The following is a 16,369-nucleotide window of genomic DNA, read 5'->3' on the forward strand; positions in this document are numbered from 1 at the left end:
CCAGAAACAAGGAAGCTTTCTTTAATCCACAGTCCATGGCCTCCATAATGGGAGTTTCTAGCACAGCTATATCCCCCCCCCCCCCCCCCCGAACACACACACACACACACACACACAGCTGATTTGCATCAATCGTCCAGCAGCAGTCAGCCTCCTGCTGCCTCCCCTGCAGTGACCACTATCTCTTTATCTGCTGCATACGCATGCCTGCACTCCCTCACTATCCTTCCTGCTCTGCTCCACGATCATTCCTGACCCAGAGATGGGAGGAGGGGACAACACTTTAAACAGGGACATGCCCCCACCCCGCACCAACACATTCAACAATCCTGGGATTTTTTTTTTGTGGCATGTCAGAAGTCATCCTAATCAAACTATTTTCATTAACTATCCATGATCCGGGTCAAATAATTTGAGCCTGAACGTACCTGGATCACAATTCAGTTTAGTTTCACTGCATTCGAAGGTTAAACTGTCCTCATGAGTGAAGTTTGTGCGACACAATGTTGTGTCATTTGAAATTTTGTGTAAATCTGTGTGTGTGTGTGTGTGTGTGTGTGTGTGACTGCTATGGTGCAAAAAAAAAAATCTTTTTAGTAGAAATAGATTTTATTTGTCTGATTTGTTAGGACAAGAAAAACATCTTGAAATCGATATTAGACACAAAAAAAAAAGACTCTTTGAGGTCTAAATTAATGCTTTTTGAAAAAGCATCAAATGGAACTAAACATTAAAACTACTGAGTAGATTCAGTATAAGAACAGAGCGATGGATATGCAACATATAACAACTGTATGTCCGTTACAAAGGTCCTTTGATGCCATATTTAGTCTGGTGAGGACAGACCCAGCCTGAGTTATTAGTATTTAGCCAACTTCCCTGCTAATGTAAGCACAATCTGTCTGCGTAACACGCCACATTTTTCTGTGCTGCATCTTTTAAACACAGACACTCCAAAAAAAAAAAAAAAAAATCATTAATGGTGCTCAAGCAAAAATCTGAAATTCTGACAGCCTGCTTGTAGGCTTGAAATCCTTTTTACTCAGTATGTGTCTCGCAAATTTTTTGCAGTACAATGACAAAACTGTCTTAACTCTTCCTCCTTTTCTCACTTCTTTTCACACTCCCTCTTGTGCCATTCTGTATTCAAAGATGCTACCCCTCTCGGAGAATGTCTCATTCAAGCGCCTTCGCTTGGTCTGAGGCCTATTGTTTGCTTCCTCTTCTTTTCCATATCCACCTCCTCCAGGGGTGTAGAGGCAGAACATGTCCTGTTTGGGGACACACACAAACACAAAAGCTGTGATCAAGCAACAGAAGTACCACAAAACGAAGCTCCTCTAGGTGTTACTTAAGGCTTGGTTTCCATGTTTATACCCAACCCAAGCAATGATTTTGGTTTTCATGGCCAGTGTGCCATTTCATGTTAAAGTACTGGCAAAGTAATGCATTATTAGGGGTGTAACAGGTGGGCGCAGTTATTTTGTTCTTCAGCCTACAGTTGGAAACAAAGGCTTTCTAAGATAGGGGTGTCAAACGTAAGGCCCGCGGGCCAGAATATGCCTTACAAAGACTCCAGTCCAGCCCACTGGACTGCTTTGGAAAAAATGTGGAGGGCATAAATTCTGGAGTTTAAACTGTATTTTTAAGTCATGAGTCACGAGTCTCCATAGTGTAGAAAAACGACATACTGTTGTAACTGCAGTTGTTTTTCTTATGTTAAGATATCTCCAGGATTCAATGTGCAGTTGCTTCTGTGCAGTGACAAATAGGGAATGTTCACTGGTCTGGACCACTTAACACTAAAGTGGGCTGTACATGACTCATGATGTAATATAGGTTTGACATCTCTGCTCTGACTGGACAGATGTTCAGTTTCTCTGGTGCATTCAATTTGTTTATCAGCACATTTTTGAAGTTAGCTTGTTATTTAATATCAAAGTGAATTATAATTTAAGAGAGCTGGGCAGTTCTGGCTTTAAATGCATCACTAATCTGCCTGCACTGCTTTCTCACGTTGTCATTTCTTTCCAGCCTTTTGTGAACCGAGTAGCTTCTTCTGTCATTCTGCCTTTCAGGCTCCCATTCATGCGACCCACTTCCTCCCCATCTCCATCCGAGCCCTCCACCTGCTTCATTTCCACTTCCAAGAGGAAACTAAACTCTGGGTGTTCCTGTCCTACTTCCTTTAACTTGGAAGTGGCCAACCCTGCTAAACACAAGGCTTAAAAACCACCAAAACAATTGATGTTGCCTCCATGATAATAATCGATGGTTTTTCAACCACAATAAAGCCATGTCCTTAAGTTTAACCCGTTTCAGTTCTGCCACTTTTATCTAAATTGAACCTTTTTTTGTAAACAAACTGATCATGCTGTACTGGCAAAGTAATGCATTATTAGGGGTGTAACAGGTGGGCGCAGTTATTTTGTTCTTCAGCCTACAGTTGGAAACAAAGGCTTTCTAAGATAGGGGTGTCAAACGTAAGGCCCGCGGGCCAGAATATGCCTTACAAAGACCATAAGCTGCATGGTTGGAGTGTAGTGGCCTAGATTTGAGTATCACCCTTTGCTCAGTGTCTTCCCCCTTCTTTCTCCCCTCTTTCTTGTCTGTCTATCTTCCTTGCTTCAATATCTAATGAAGACCCCAAAATAATTTAAAAACTAATAAAAATTGTAACAAGAGACAAATGTATTTTTCATGAGTTTACAGTAAACAAGAAGTAGGCTCATTTTCCTATAGAAATCAATAATTCAAGACACCTCAGATATAGATTTAGATTGCTTTTTGCAACCAGAGCTCACTGATGGCCGCTGGCTTCAACTTTCTGTTGTTTTCAGACTTGGATGCTACGCCCATCTTGTATATAGTTATTCTGGGCTGGCATTTTTTCTGTGTAGTGTCATTATAAGTACACTAAAGCATGACAGTGCTTCACACGTGCACAGCATCGTCTTACCCCGGGGTCAAGGCTGACACTGGTCTTGGCTCCCAGGTTGAGGACTCTGCCTTCAGCTCTGCGGAGGAGGTTCAGCCCTGCTACGCCATCATCTCCCCCTGACCACCAACAAAAGATTACATTTTTTAAGATTAAGTAAGGAAAATGTGAGCATGTGAATGTGAGGACATTGGGACTGTCATCAGGCTTTGATATTGAAAATTTACCCCGGAGGCCATAGGGGTGAGTGGATCGCCTCTCTGTCAGTACTGACAGAACAACCTTGTTCCTGAACAGAAGTTTACGAATCACACCGTCTCCACCGCGGTATTTCCCTGCACCTCCTGAGCCGGGCCGTAGAGAGAACTGCTCTAAAACCACTGGATACCTGAACACCAGAAGGACACAGACGGCATTCAGGTGAATAACAGAAATTATATCATCACACGACACAAATCGTCAACTTATATCCCACCTCTTCTCCAGAATCTCTGGGTCAGTGATGCGGGTGTTTGTCATGTGAGTATGAACTCCACTCCGCCCGTTCCAGCCCGGCCCTGCCCCAGCTCCTCCAGCAACTGTCTCATAATAACCAATTTTCTCACTTCCAAATGAAATGTTGTTCATACAGCCCTAATGGAAGGAGCGAAATAAACAAAACATCATTAACTAGTCAGTTGAATGCCAATGCATTGTGTTTCACACCATATCAACAAGCTGTTTACTCTACAGGTGGAAAACACACAACAGTAGAAAAGCGGTATATAGCTATCAAATGTATGCTTCATCAGTCAAGCTTCACAGTAGAAACATGCATTTTTGCAAACATATTTTGGAATATCATTTACCTGTGAGGCCGCGCACACCTCAAACGCCTTAAAAATCACATCAACCACTCTCTGGGATGTGAGCACGTTTCCTCCAACCACAGCTGCATTCTGGGAAGGCTGGAGGATGGACCCAGGAGGGATGATGACATTGATGGGTGCGAGGCAACCCTAAACATGGGAAAAGAAAGGTGGTCAAAAAAGCAGCCCGGATGAATCACAATAGCCCCCTGCCCCGAAAATTACAACCAACATTCAAACCACAAGTTATTCAAAGTGAGCCAGGAGCTCCTAGAACTGGATTTTTACCTGATTGAGGGGGATGTCCTGTCCAACCATGCAGCGCAGGCAGTAGATAAGAGCAGACAGGGTGATGGCCCGTGGAGCGTTGCAGTTCCCCCACACCTCCGTTCCTGTCCCTGTGAAGTCAAACACCGCACTGCCCTGTAAAGAAGGAGGTTCACACATTTAACCAATCACAGTCCTTCTTGAAGAGCGGTTTCTATCCCAGCTTTGCAAACGAATAAATATGCTGTGTTACGATTCCTCCTCACCTCTTCTTCATTAATCTGAACCCGCAGTCTGATTGGTGTTCCGTCGTCCATGAAATCCTCTGACTCCACCTCCAAGGAGCCCGTCTCCTGCCGCCGCCGACGTGCGAAGTCTCTCAGCATGTCCCTCACCGCCAGTTCTGCGTTGCTCTAAAATGCACAGAGGCTTTACAACACCCTCATAGCCCATACTTTTCAGAAATGAGAATACTTGCGGCCACCAGTGCTACCTCTCATCGCCTTGTTCTCAAGTTATTGCATTCACAAGAGTTTCAGAAATCTTGACCTCTGTGCTTCAGGTCAAGGTCACTGAGATTTGAAATCATCAACCTTTTGAGGGGCAAAAAAATTAAATTAATTTTTTGCTTGTAGCAACAGTTTACCTGGATGTATCCCATGTAGGCCTGAACCACAGCAAGTCCATAACTGTCAATCAGCTCTCCCACCAGCTGGCTCCCTCTCTGATTGGCCGCCACCTGAGCCCGCAGGTCTGACAGGTTGTCATGGAGATTTCGAGTCCCAGAGCAGCCTGGGTATTGGGCTGGAGCTATCAGAGCTTCAGTTACAGCTGATACAGAGAGATGGGAGAGGAAGTAAGGGGTATAGAAAACAAAATGAATGATAAAAAAAGTAGGTTAGTCAGTCAGTTAATTTAAAAATACGGACTTTGATGATGTGTTTAATGTCAGTGAGAAATCTGAACTGTCAGATTCAAAACAGACATTTTACAAAATTTCTTGCGTGTTTCTTTTTGTTTTAAAAAAAAATTGTCAACAGAGCAATAAAAAAAAAAAAAAGATTTTTACTAGTAATTTTAAAAACAAAGAGTCCTTTAAGTGCCAAAGAATAACTCTTTATCTTAAGTTAAGTGTCATCTTTTGATTTTCTATGCTCTCTCCTTTCAGTAGTGTATCACATTCAGGTCCTGACTCGTCTCCTCCTCACTTACCTTCTTCCTGGAAGACCCCACCAGTGACAAGCTTAAAGGAAGTGAAGACAGCGCCCTCCTGCTGAAGGGAAGTGGAATGGGGTGGCATGGAGCCTGGAGTGATGCCACCGATGTCGGCGTGGTGCCCCCTGCTGGCCACAAAGAACACAGGGCCGCTCACTCCTTTTCTAAACACCTGAACAAGAAAGAAAAAAGGCAATGAGGAAAGAATAGAAGAAGAATTTGAGGGAAGAAATAGTGTTGAAAAGCTTGGTGGACTGACCGGTGTGATCACTGTGAGGTCTGGGAGATGGCTGCCCCCAGCAGATGGGTGGTTACTCAAAATCACATCCCCTTCTTTGAGCTTATTCCCAAGTGATCTGAGCTGCTCACAGAAGAAAAACAACAACATCCTTTTGTCATTCAACGTGCATGGCCACACTAAGAAAAACTCACTCACACATGGCCGGACTGTTCATGCCTCACCTGGTACTGGACAGTCTCCTGCATGGCTCCCAGGTGGACGGGGATGTGAGGCGCGTTGGACACCAGACCTCCGTCCTGTCCAAACACAGCACAGGAGAAGTCAAGTCGCTCCTTGATGTTCGTGGAGATGGAGGTTCTTTGCAGAACTCTGCCCATCTGCTCTGTAGGGGAAGACAGAAGAGGTAAACAGGAAGTTCATACTCTTCAACAACCTTCTTCCTCATCTGATTTTGCATGCTGGCATACCCGCGATGCTCATGAAGCGATGGGAGAAGATGGAGAGCTGCACTGTGTTGAGCTCAGTGCCGAGGGCGCAGTGAGGGTCTGAGCCTACCGTCATGCAAACGTCACCACCTTCTGTCAGACGAGCCTCACAACAGGGCTCCACCAGGATGGTGCTGATGGAGGAAACAGGAGCAAATCATGTACGAAGTACAACACATTTCAAAATCAGCACAGGAAATTAAAAATCACATCCACAGAAGTAAAAACTGCTGAAACAAGGATCTCAACTGATAACTCAAAGGTTTCATTTGCTTAATTTAAATAGATTTTAATGTCCCGAGTTCAGAAAATGCAAAAAGGAGAGCATAAAGAATAAAAAAAATGATTTAAATATGTTTAATTTTGGGAGTTGTCAGCAAAAAGCAAATGCCTGCCTGTTTTTGTCAATGATGATGGCTGGTCCCTGGATGCTGTGACCACACGGCAACTCCTCCCATAGATACACACTGGTGTCGACGTAACCGCCCTCGAAGTAGCACTTGGTTATCTACACAGAGGAGCAGAAACAGAGTGACATGAAATAAATGTGCCCACAAGTTTAGGTAAAACATCAATATTACAATGATAGAACAGAACAGTTGTCTGTGAACATCTCCCACTTCTCCCATTCTGCCTGCTGCTTTTTTATGTTCGCCTGCTGGTAACCACCTTTGTTTTATTAAAGGCTCTTTTTTTTTCAGCTTCTAAAAACTCAGACGTGGTCACAGCTTGAGCCGGTGACCATGCAGTGGCCCAGGTTTGATCGTTTTTCCCTCAGGCCTTGGTGAGACTGCCTGCGTGTGATCATGTCTGATAAGTGATATATGTGGTACCCGGTAAGTGACTCCATTTACCGTGGCTGGTTTGGCCTGTCTGTGTCCCATCTCTGCTTTGTGAACTGATGTAATACCAGATTGCCCACAACCCCTCACTCTGATGTCATCCACCATGATGGGTCTGTCTGGGATGGTGAACCCGAACTCCTTCAGATAACTGTAATAAGAAGAAGAAGGAAAAAAAGAGTTAAGAGGAGGGGTAAGAAATCAAGGGTATTGTGTACAGATGTCATGTAGTTTTTTCTCCTAAAGATAAAAGAAGATGAACAACAAAAGCTAAAAATATAAACAAAGTGTACGCAGCAGTGATTTAGCCCTCTGAAAGCAAAAACGTGTAGCAGCCAGAAGCTCAGGACATGAATGGGTAATGAGAAGAGGAGCAAACCGTTTGGTGAAGGCACTGCGAAAGTCTCCGGCTCTACAGGACCGGGCGTTGCTGGGGTATCCGGCAGCGGTAACCATGAGAGCGCAGTCCGTGCCCTCGTAACGCATGTGGAGGAAAACCTCGGCGGTTATCTGACCGCTGAAGCGGACGACAAACAAGACTACTTTAGTCTAGCGGCTATGATTGTTCAACAAACATCATGACTTCTTAACATTCACGTCTTTGCTTTTTTCACTTTAGCAAAATGTAAGCAAAGCCACAAAGTCCCTTTTTCATTTTATTATTTGCTTTTAAATCTTTAAATGAGTTGGTGCCTCCTTAACATTCATCCTTTAAATTATGCATATCCGAATTGAATGGACAGAAACTTTTATAGTCACCTCCACTTGTTTCACACATATTCATACTTCACTTTATTCTGTGGATTTAAGAATTTTATACACAACCCCCAATTCCAAAAACGTTGGGACCCTGTGTAGAATAAAGCTAAAAACATCTCATAAGCTCATATTTTATTCAAAATAGAACACAGAAAACATATCAAAGTTTTAAAGCGAGAAATTGAGAAAATGAAACCATTTTTACAAAAATATCAGCGAATTCTGATTTTTATAACAGCTACACGTCTCAAAAGAGGTGGGACACAGCCATGTTTACTACTGAGTAGCACCTCCTCTTCTTTTAACAATAGTGTGTAAACATCTGGGACCTGAAGAAAGCAGATACTGGACTGCAGGCACACCAGTTTAACACCCAGACTCTTCTGCTATAAAGCCATGTTGTTTTGTGGTTTCTAACCTGGTGAAGCCTCGTGCACGGAGTGTATCGTGGCAGCGTTTGGATAGCTGCTCAACCCTTTGATCAAGCTCACTGAAGGACGCCGGCTCGTACTGCAGAGAGCACGGCTCCTGCACCTCCTCCACCACATCTGCTAGAGCCAGACCGTACGCTGACAGCACGCCGCTGTACCTGCAAATCATAAACACAAGCAACTGTTCACTCCGTGGCTCTCAGCTGTCTTTCACCTCTAGTGAAACAGAATCTCGAAGCCTTACTTATGTATAAAGACAGTCTTCATCCCAAGAGAGCGGGCAATCGCACAAGCATGTTGACCGCCTGCCCCCCCGAAACACGCCAGCACATGCTGAGATGTATCGTGGCCTTTGGCCTGCAAGAGTGGAGCAGGTGGGAGATGAGTGGGAGAGAGAACAACAAGATGATTTTTTATGCTGAAATATAGAAAACGCAGTTTAATACCAAACATACCTGTGTGAGAGCTCTGATTGGCCGGCACATTGCTTCATTGGCGACACGAATGAATCCCATGGCAACCTCTTCCATGCTCATCTCTGATTGCCTGCTGTGTGAGTGGTGGGCCCCATTAGCATCAGCCTTCAAATGAAAGCACAAAGAGTATTTAAACCTAATATCATCATAAATATTTGAACTTACTCCACACAGTAGTCCAGTAAATATCAGTGCCTGTGATTGGTTTGAAGACAGGAAGACGTTGATCTCTTCAGTGAGTTGGCGGAAATGCTTCGTGGTCTCTTCCAGGGACAAAGGCTCATTCTCTTTGGGCCCGAAGATCTTTGGGAAGAAGGAAGGGATGAGACGACCCAGGGCTAAGTTAGCATCTGTCACAGTCAGAGGTCCACCTGGGAAAATACCACAGCACCCGACAGGGAATCAGGTCTCGGTCTGTTTTTCAATAACCCCATTGTTCCGAGTTTTGAGTCAGCTTTAGCGTTCGGTGCTTTACTTGGCACCGAGGATGGTGGTATCTGAAATGAAGCTTAAGGCTAACCAATGAATCTACAGGGGACGTCAACAAAGAAGACTCCGATTTCTTTTTGTTAACACGCTTTACAGTTCTGACTGAGAACTATGAGGCGAGTTTGTGTTATATCATCTCAACTTTGGACGTGCCAATTTCCAGCCTTCTGACGCATAAATCGGATGATTAACCTCGGGAACAGGACAGGAGAACAAGCTCCGTGCCAGTGGGTGCTGGACTCAGTGTAATGATTTAAAGAATGGATGGGGAAAACGAGCTGAAACTGCACAATTAATGATTCACTAGATTGGGAAGGAAGGAAGGAAGGAAGGAAGGAAGGAAGGAAGGAAGGAAGGAAGGAAGGAAGAAAGCGAGAGAAGCTGGCAACAGTAGAACATGAATAACGGAAAAGCTGTTACCTTTTCTGTAGCAGGCTGGTCCTGGATGTGCTCCTGCAGACTCTGGTCCAACTACAAACATCCCCGATCTGGTAGGGTTAGAAAGAAGAGAAACACAGAGAGTAGTCATTAAATAAGAAAATAAATAAAATATAAAACAATCAAAGTCAAAATGGGTAATATGACAATTACCACATCATCACATTATACTGGTATTATAGAGGATTGCTTGCAAATATGGAGCTAGTCCCACCGTCAGTTACACAATTTGTGCAAACTTGCCTGAAAAACAGTCGCGATCCTCCGCCTGCAGCCACAGTGTTGATGTCCAGCTGAGGTGCTTGCAGGGTGACTCCAGCTGTGGTAGCCTCAAACACATGCTCATACTGGCCTGCATACCGACTCACATCTGTGGACGTTCCTGCAGACAACAACAAACAAGAGCATATAGGCACGAAAAGCTAAAGATAAAAACAAAGTTAAAAACATCGCCCAAAAGAGAAGCGTAACTTTACTCCATAGGATCAGAAATATCAAATCCTGAATGTGGTACATGGAAGACAACAAACTGTATAAAGATCACACAAAAAGACTTCAAGTCAATATCAAGAAGATGCTCAGTTGTCTCCTTTGCTCCCACATACACTCACCGCCCATGTCAAAGCCAATCACAGGCTTTTTCTCCATCTGGCTGTAGGAGGTGATGGCGTATCCCACCACACCTCCCGCCGGGCCGGATAGAATAGCCCGTGAGCCGCAGAACTGCTCCATGGGAGTCAAGCCTCCATCTGACTGCATGAACAACACATCTACATCCTGAAGACACACAGACATGAGAGGTTTATGTTTTCAGACTAGTTTAAAGGTGTGGTTAAGTACAAATTTATATGTAGGGCTGTATGGTTGAGAGCTGCTGTTTGTCTCTGGTGGTACTTAAAGGGTTGGTGGGAGAGTGTCTAACTGAGAGGAAAAGTACTTATGCATACAAGGGAGTTCTGAAAATTGTCAACCCCTGAAACATATCGACTGATGCGCGAGAAAAACAAACCTTCAGGCCATCCTTGAAGCCTGAGGTGAAACCTTTTAGATACTGGTGAATTTTGGGTGTGAGGTAGGCATCGGCGCAGACTGTATAGCCTCGAGGCACCGCCCGCACCATCGGCATGACCTCACTGGAAAGAGACACCTGGCTGAAGCCCAAGCGACGAGCCAGAGAGCCCACTGCTTTCTCATGCTCGGACCATCTGAAGCACAGAGAGAAAGAGACGTAATCCAAGAAAGCAAGTGAAACATTAAACTCTTACGTAATTTGTTCTGTTTGTCTTATCACTTCAGTGTCCATTGATCACATTCTTCTTAAAGCAAAGAACACTAAGTCTGGGCTTTCAGTGTGACATGTGACAGAAAGCATAAAATGAGAACTATTGGGTACCGAGATAAGAGATAAGGCTGCTGAGGTAATGCGTCGGTAGACCGAGGTCAGCTTATTTATATAATGGAAGCAAGTGAGGCATAATTTTAACTACTGTAACAACTGTAAAGCCATTTAAATACAAGAATAAATAAAGTTAAAAAACAAGAATAAAAAAGAGAGCGAGGAGAGAAGGAAAGAAAACAATTTCTAAGAGCAGGAGACACAATAAGTGGGAAGCTGAGGGTGGGGTTGAACTCCTACCCATTGAACCACATTGAACCACAACTCATACTAGAAACATGCTGCTGGACACGGCACTCCTGACATACTTCCACAAAAACACAGAGAGACAGCATGGGAAATGTATAACTATGCAGAAGGATGATAAAGGAAGGGACGCAAGTTACTGGGAGAGGACAAGAGAGCAGATTAGGATCGTGAGTAAATATTAAAGAAGCTGTAATACTGACGTGTACGAGTGCAGAAGAAGGACAGCCAGACTGGTGATACCACGGGCCAAAACTCCTCTCAGGTCCTTTTCTACTTGCTCCAGGTCTAACTCCTTCCACACCTCAAGGGAATCCCCAGTACTGCCTGGGAAAGACACACAAAGGGATTAGTGGGATTAACTGAAATTATGTCAGTTAAAGCTTCCATGTTTGAACCAATAGCCAACAGAACTTATTTTCAATACTTTCCTCACTCTGAAAAAATAAATTCAAAACAGAACTCTCACCTGAAATATTTTGTTATACATTTAAAATATTTACACACAATGCCAAAGGAAATCCTTGTGCTTTATCCAGGTGTTTCCACAGATTAGATGTGTTGCCATCCCAGCTTTGCATTTTGCATTAAAAATGCAAAGCTGCATTTTGCACTTGAACCATTGTTTTGCTTGTTGGGCAAATGCGTTATTATTGTATAAATAATGGGCTATTTAGGGCTTGTTAGCTTGTTATAGCTGTCAGTTTTTCAAGGAAGTCGAGGTAGCTGAATTACTGGTTTAAATAACCTCATGATTATTCAGTCAGTTTAGATTGACAAGATTCCACAGTTTTTACAGGCACCACACGACACTTTGTGGAGTGGCACAGTCAGTGTGAAAGATGGGCGTACCCACCATTCCACATTCTATATTTATACCTGGAGGATTACTGACTCCAGTAATGGCCATAATTTACAATATAGCATGAAACCAGTGAGTGAGCCCATAAGTCATCCGTTTACTTTTCAGATGTGGAAATTAGATCTTTGGGAGTGACAACAATGCTTTAGCTAAAGGCTCACACTGATACTGATAACCTGCTAATGTTTAAAAGATATAATATAAGGCCAATGTGATGGACCAATTCTGGATGGACTAAAAACCTGAAGCCACATACTGCTAACACGGCAGAAGAAATTAGCAGTAAAGGGAGCGCACAACTGCTGCTCGCACCTGTGACAACCCGTTCGGGATCTTTTCTGGGCAGATGACAACCATCTTGCCTGAGGACGACTCGCTCGTCCACCTCGATCACCTCCTCGTACAGGACGTCAGGCACCGCGACCTCCTGTTACGCACGTGCAAACACAAGTGATAGCAGCTCAAAGCGCATGTACTGGGAAGCCAGAATACAGTACAAGAGAGTGATAAACAATAACAGTAACTGCTTTTACTAGCTAAGGCTTCAGACTGTTATGGTGCAAAAGCTTATCAGGTTTCGTTGGTGTGTTCTGCTGACCTTAAAGGTTAAAGAAAAAAAAAAATCTATGTACAGCACAGTAAGCCACAGTTTACTGATCTCTAACCTGAGATTTACAGATAAGCGACCACTTAATGTGTTAACTCTACAGCTGGCTCAGGGCAAACTCCAGTACTTGCCGCAAGCCTCAGCACAATGAGATAATAACTAAACCGTGCCTTACACTACTAATGAGCACCACATGCAGTACAATCACTTGCACAGGCTGAAAAACAGACCAAGTCAAACAGCTTTGGCCTGGCCTGAGTGCCAATGTGCAGCAGGTCCTTGAATCCCTTTGTGACCAGGAGCGCCGTCCTTTCTCCCTCCCTCTCCAGCAGCGCGTTGGTTGCTACTGTAGTTCCCATTCTGATCCAGCCAATCAGAGAAGTGTCTACAGGCTTATCGCGGGGATACGCCTTCCCTGTTTCCTGTCAAGAAATGCAAACATCAGCATCATATACAGCTATCCCTATAGATAATGTATGGATATGAATGTAGTGTTGCTCAGTATTACATAATGTTTCCACATTGAGCCGCGTATTCTGCTTTTTTTTGGTACATGCTTATTAATAATCTATAAAAACAGTGAAATGACAGCCAGTATGACAGCAATTAACCTGATATTTCCTTAGCTGAAGGTGGACAGCGCAACATTACCTCCTCTAAGATTCTGCGGATCCCCTCAGTGGGAGCATCTTTGTAGTTCTGGGGGTCCCGGGACAGCAGCTTCAGGACTCTCTCACAACCATCGGGCAGCCGGGCGAACACATCGGTGAAGGTGCCACCCCGGTCGATGGCAAAGTCAAATTTCCCCTTAGTCAGAGCCATAGTGAAGAAAGTAAAGTGTCGCTCCCAAGTCTATAACTAAGAAAAAAAACAGGAGAACGTGGAAGTTAAAATTTTTCATTCAACACTGTGCTGATACAGGAGCAACTAAGGAACCTTTAATTTGAAGGAGAAGGAACATTTCTCATTTAAAAAAAACACCACCTTCTTATTTTTAAGCCAGCAGCCACTAGGGCTGCCACGATTAGTCGACTAGTCACGATTACGTCGACTATCAAAATCGTCGATGACTAATTTAATAGTCGACGCATCGTATGAAGCTTTGTAAGATCCCAAAAGATGCAGGAATAAGTAGTAGGATTTAAGAGTGTAATAACGGACTGAAACAGAAGATGGCAGCACTGCATGTACAAGGATGCCAGCTGCCGTTAAACCCCGAAGAAGAAGACTGTGTCCCAGAATTCATAGCGCGGCCCATCGTTGCCCTGCTCAGTTTCCAACAATGTCAGCAGCTAGTTAGTTTTAATGTTACTCTTATTATTCTTTCTGGGTCACAAAATAAACGTTTAACATATTTTCAGGCGAGAATGTCGCTGTGTAAACTTCAAATATCTGCTCAGTTTATCAAGACACCACATATTTTCAAAAGCGCTCCATCGTTTTCGGAGACGTCTGTTACCCTCTAGCTCGATAGCTAGCCGGGGTTCAAGGCTCACTAGACCCGGTGAGAACACCGGACTCCCGGCAAATCGTTTTCAAACCCACCGCCGTCTTTCGCTACTCAGGTTAAACATGATACATGAGTCACTTAGATAACTTAAAAATGTTATTGTTTGGCTTTTTTCAGTATTTTATTTGTTCCTAAGTAAATCGGTTTGGCTCAGATTGAAGTTATAGTTTTTACACAGCTGAATAAATGTCAAGCAGACAACTGATTATCAGAAGTGTGAGATGCTCAAGAATATACTCCGGTGTCCTGTTATATTTTAGATAGCAAGGTGTTTATTAAACTTCACCAAAACAATCTACAAATGTCATTAAAATTTAATAAACTATCATCTTGTCTTTATTTTTAGTTAGCACATACCTTAAACACTTAAAGCTGTAAGCTAATGATAGTTATATAAGAGCAGATGCATGCTGGTGCAATAAGCTGTACGTTTTAAGTTCAATAGATGCATGATCTGATTAGTCGACTAATCACAAAAATAATCGGTGACTAGTTGACTATCAAAATAATCGTTTGTGGCAGCCCTAGCAGCCACCATACTCACTCCTTCACTCATTTTCCTCTCTCTGCTAGACTTCCGGGTTTTTCTTTGTTTATATGACTCCAGACTGCAGAGACAACACATGCATTCCTCTCTCATAGTGCACCGCTAATGCATCTGCAAAGTTCATGCATGGCTACCAAAGTTACTATAGTTTCACATTTTCTAATTAGTGTTAAATATTTATCTCATTTTTGACTTTTTGCTTTTAAATCAATTTAGTTTCCAGAGTGGATTTCCATGTTTCGGTTTAGTTTTTATTAATTCCATCTTAGTTTTACTCTTTTTAATTATTATTGTATGTCTGAATAAAGACTTATTAAAATCAGTACAGGTATTACAACAAACACAAACTTCTTCTTTTTTTAAGGCAGCTGTCTTATAGACACCCAGTCTCTAGAAATATGTCCATCAATGCCACATCAGCAAAGCTGTAACAAAACTTTGACCAAACTAACTAAAACTATGCATATTATCTCTCTATTTTTCTGAATTGTAATTTTCTTAGTTGTAAAAATTCACAAAATAACTTCAGTTAACTGTAACTTTTTTAAAGTCTACGATTAATAACTACGCTAACCTTGATATCCACTTGAACTTTGTCCACACTACTGTGCAAGGTGACGCTTTATGCGCGGTAAAGCCCCAGAAATGTAAGTTTAAACAAATGTGGTGATCATTTATACAAATCTAGACTCCACTAGGTCTTTACAGAAAAAAAGGAAGATGTGATCTGATGCTATTACTTCAAAATGAAGCGAACAGACGTGATCAAACTGCACCAAGTAGGACAGTAGCATGCATATTCCAGAGGAAGCATGCAGGAATATCACACACAGGTTAGCCGGCATTAAGAGACAGAAATCCTTACAAACTCTGCCCGAATCCTTCAAGAGTGAAGTTTTTCTGCACCTAAGATATATGGACATCTTAAACCGATGCGAACTGAGCTCCTTTGCATGCAGCACACAGCCTGAAGCATGCCAGACTCGAAGCAAAGCAGCTAGTAACAGCACCGACATACTCACCTGTCCGCCGGGCACTGCTGCTGCACTGCTAGTCTGCTAATCTCTGATAATCCCACGTCGGTCAAATCCTCCTCCCATAACCCCGTTCTTCCTCCTTTTCCAAGAGGAACAACGTCGAAGTAGCTCCTCCGTGCCGCTGTCCGGTCATAACTCCGCCTCCCCCAACTCTTGCAGGGAGCTCGAGGTCTATAATTTAAGCATATCGAGTTACTGGGTGAAAGTGCTCGCAAAGAAGAAGGGGATGTGGAAAGTGGGACTGACTTTGCGCTTAAACGAACATCACGTGCACTCGAAAATAAGTGCTTGTTTTGTTTTTTTAATGCTAAACAGCAACAACAATAAAACACTATAAAAAGTGACAACGGCGATAAAAGGCGCGCAGGAATGGCGGACTGGAGCAATAACCTTGAAACCGAAAGGGTTTTTGCTGAAAACTTTACTTCATAAAAGGTATGTGAAGAAGAGTTTATTGTTCTGAAGTGTGGTCCCATCTGATTAAATACGCAAAATGGATGAATTGTAACATCAATAAAATGTTACAATCTACTAGATGTAGATGTTGTGAAGGCGGATGAGTTTAAATACCCGGGATCAAGCATCCGAGGCAACAGACAGTGCAGAAGACAGATGAAGTAGAGTGCAGAGTGGGTGGAGCAGGTGGAAACGACTGCTATGACGTATGGTTTGGAGATGGTGGCACTGACAGAAAGACAGGAGGTGAACCAGCTTCACCTGAAGTGTCAGAGTTAA

At 43.2% G+C, this 16,369-nt stretch overlaps 1 protein-coding gene across 1 annotated transcript; it reads right to left on the reverse strand.

Moving 5' to 3' along the window:
• Positions 1-600: 600 nt before the first annotated feature.
• On the reverse strand, positions 601-15,809 carry oplah (5-oxoprolinase, ATP-hydrolysing). The gene is made up of 28 exons (XM_006794656.3): positions 15,620-15,809; positions 13,192-13,398; positions 12,771-12,962; positions 12,246-12,360; positions 11,275-11,398; positions 10,439-10,634; positions 10,041-10,206; positions 9,673-9,811; positions 9,412-9,479; positions 8,698-8,873; positions 8,482-8,607; positions 8,271-8,383; positions 8,014-8,184; positions 7,216-7,353; positions 6,849-6,987; positions 6,390-6,502; positions 5,977-6,128; positions 5,731-5,891; positions 5,528-5,629; positions 5,266-5,440; positions 4,700-4,884; positions 4,320-4,466; positions 4,075-4,209; positions 3,787-3,936; positions 3,414-3,571; positions 3,166-3,326; positions 2,960-3,057; positions 601-1,271 (listed from the first exon to the last, which is right to left on the reverse strand). Exons 2-28 carry the CDS (start codon positions 13,360-13,362, stop codon positions 1,119-1,121), a joined length of 3,924 nt encoding a protein of 1,307 aa, XP_006794719.2. The 5' UTR covers positions 13,363-13,398; positions 15,620-15,809; the 3' UTR covers positions 601-1,118.
• Positions 15,810-16,369: the final 560 nt, after the last annotated feature.

Source organism: Neolamprologus brichardi, chromosome 9, assembly GCF_056152115.1.
Source record: "Neolamprologus brichardi isolate AB-2024 chromosome 9, ASM5615211v1, whole genome shotgun sequence".
NCBI classification, from domain to species: Eukaryota; Metazoa; Chordata; class Actinopteri; order Cichliformes; family Cichlidae; genus Neolamprologus; species Neolamprologus brichardi.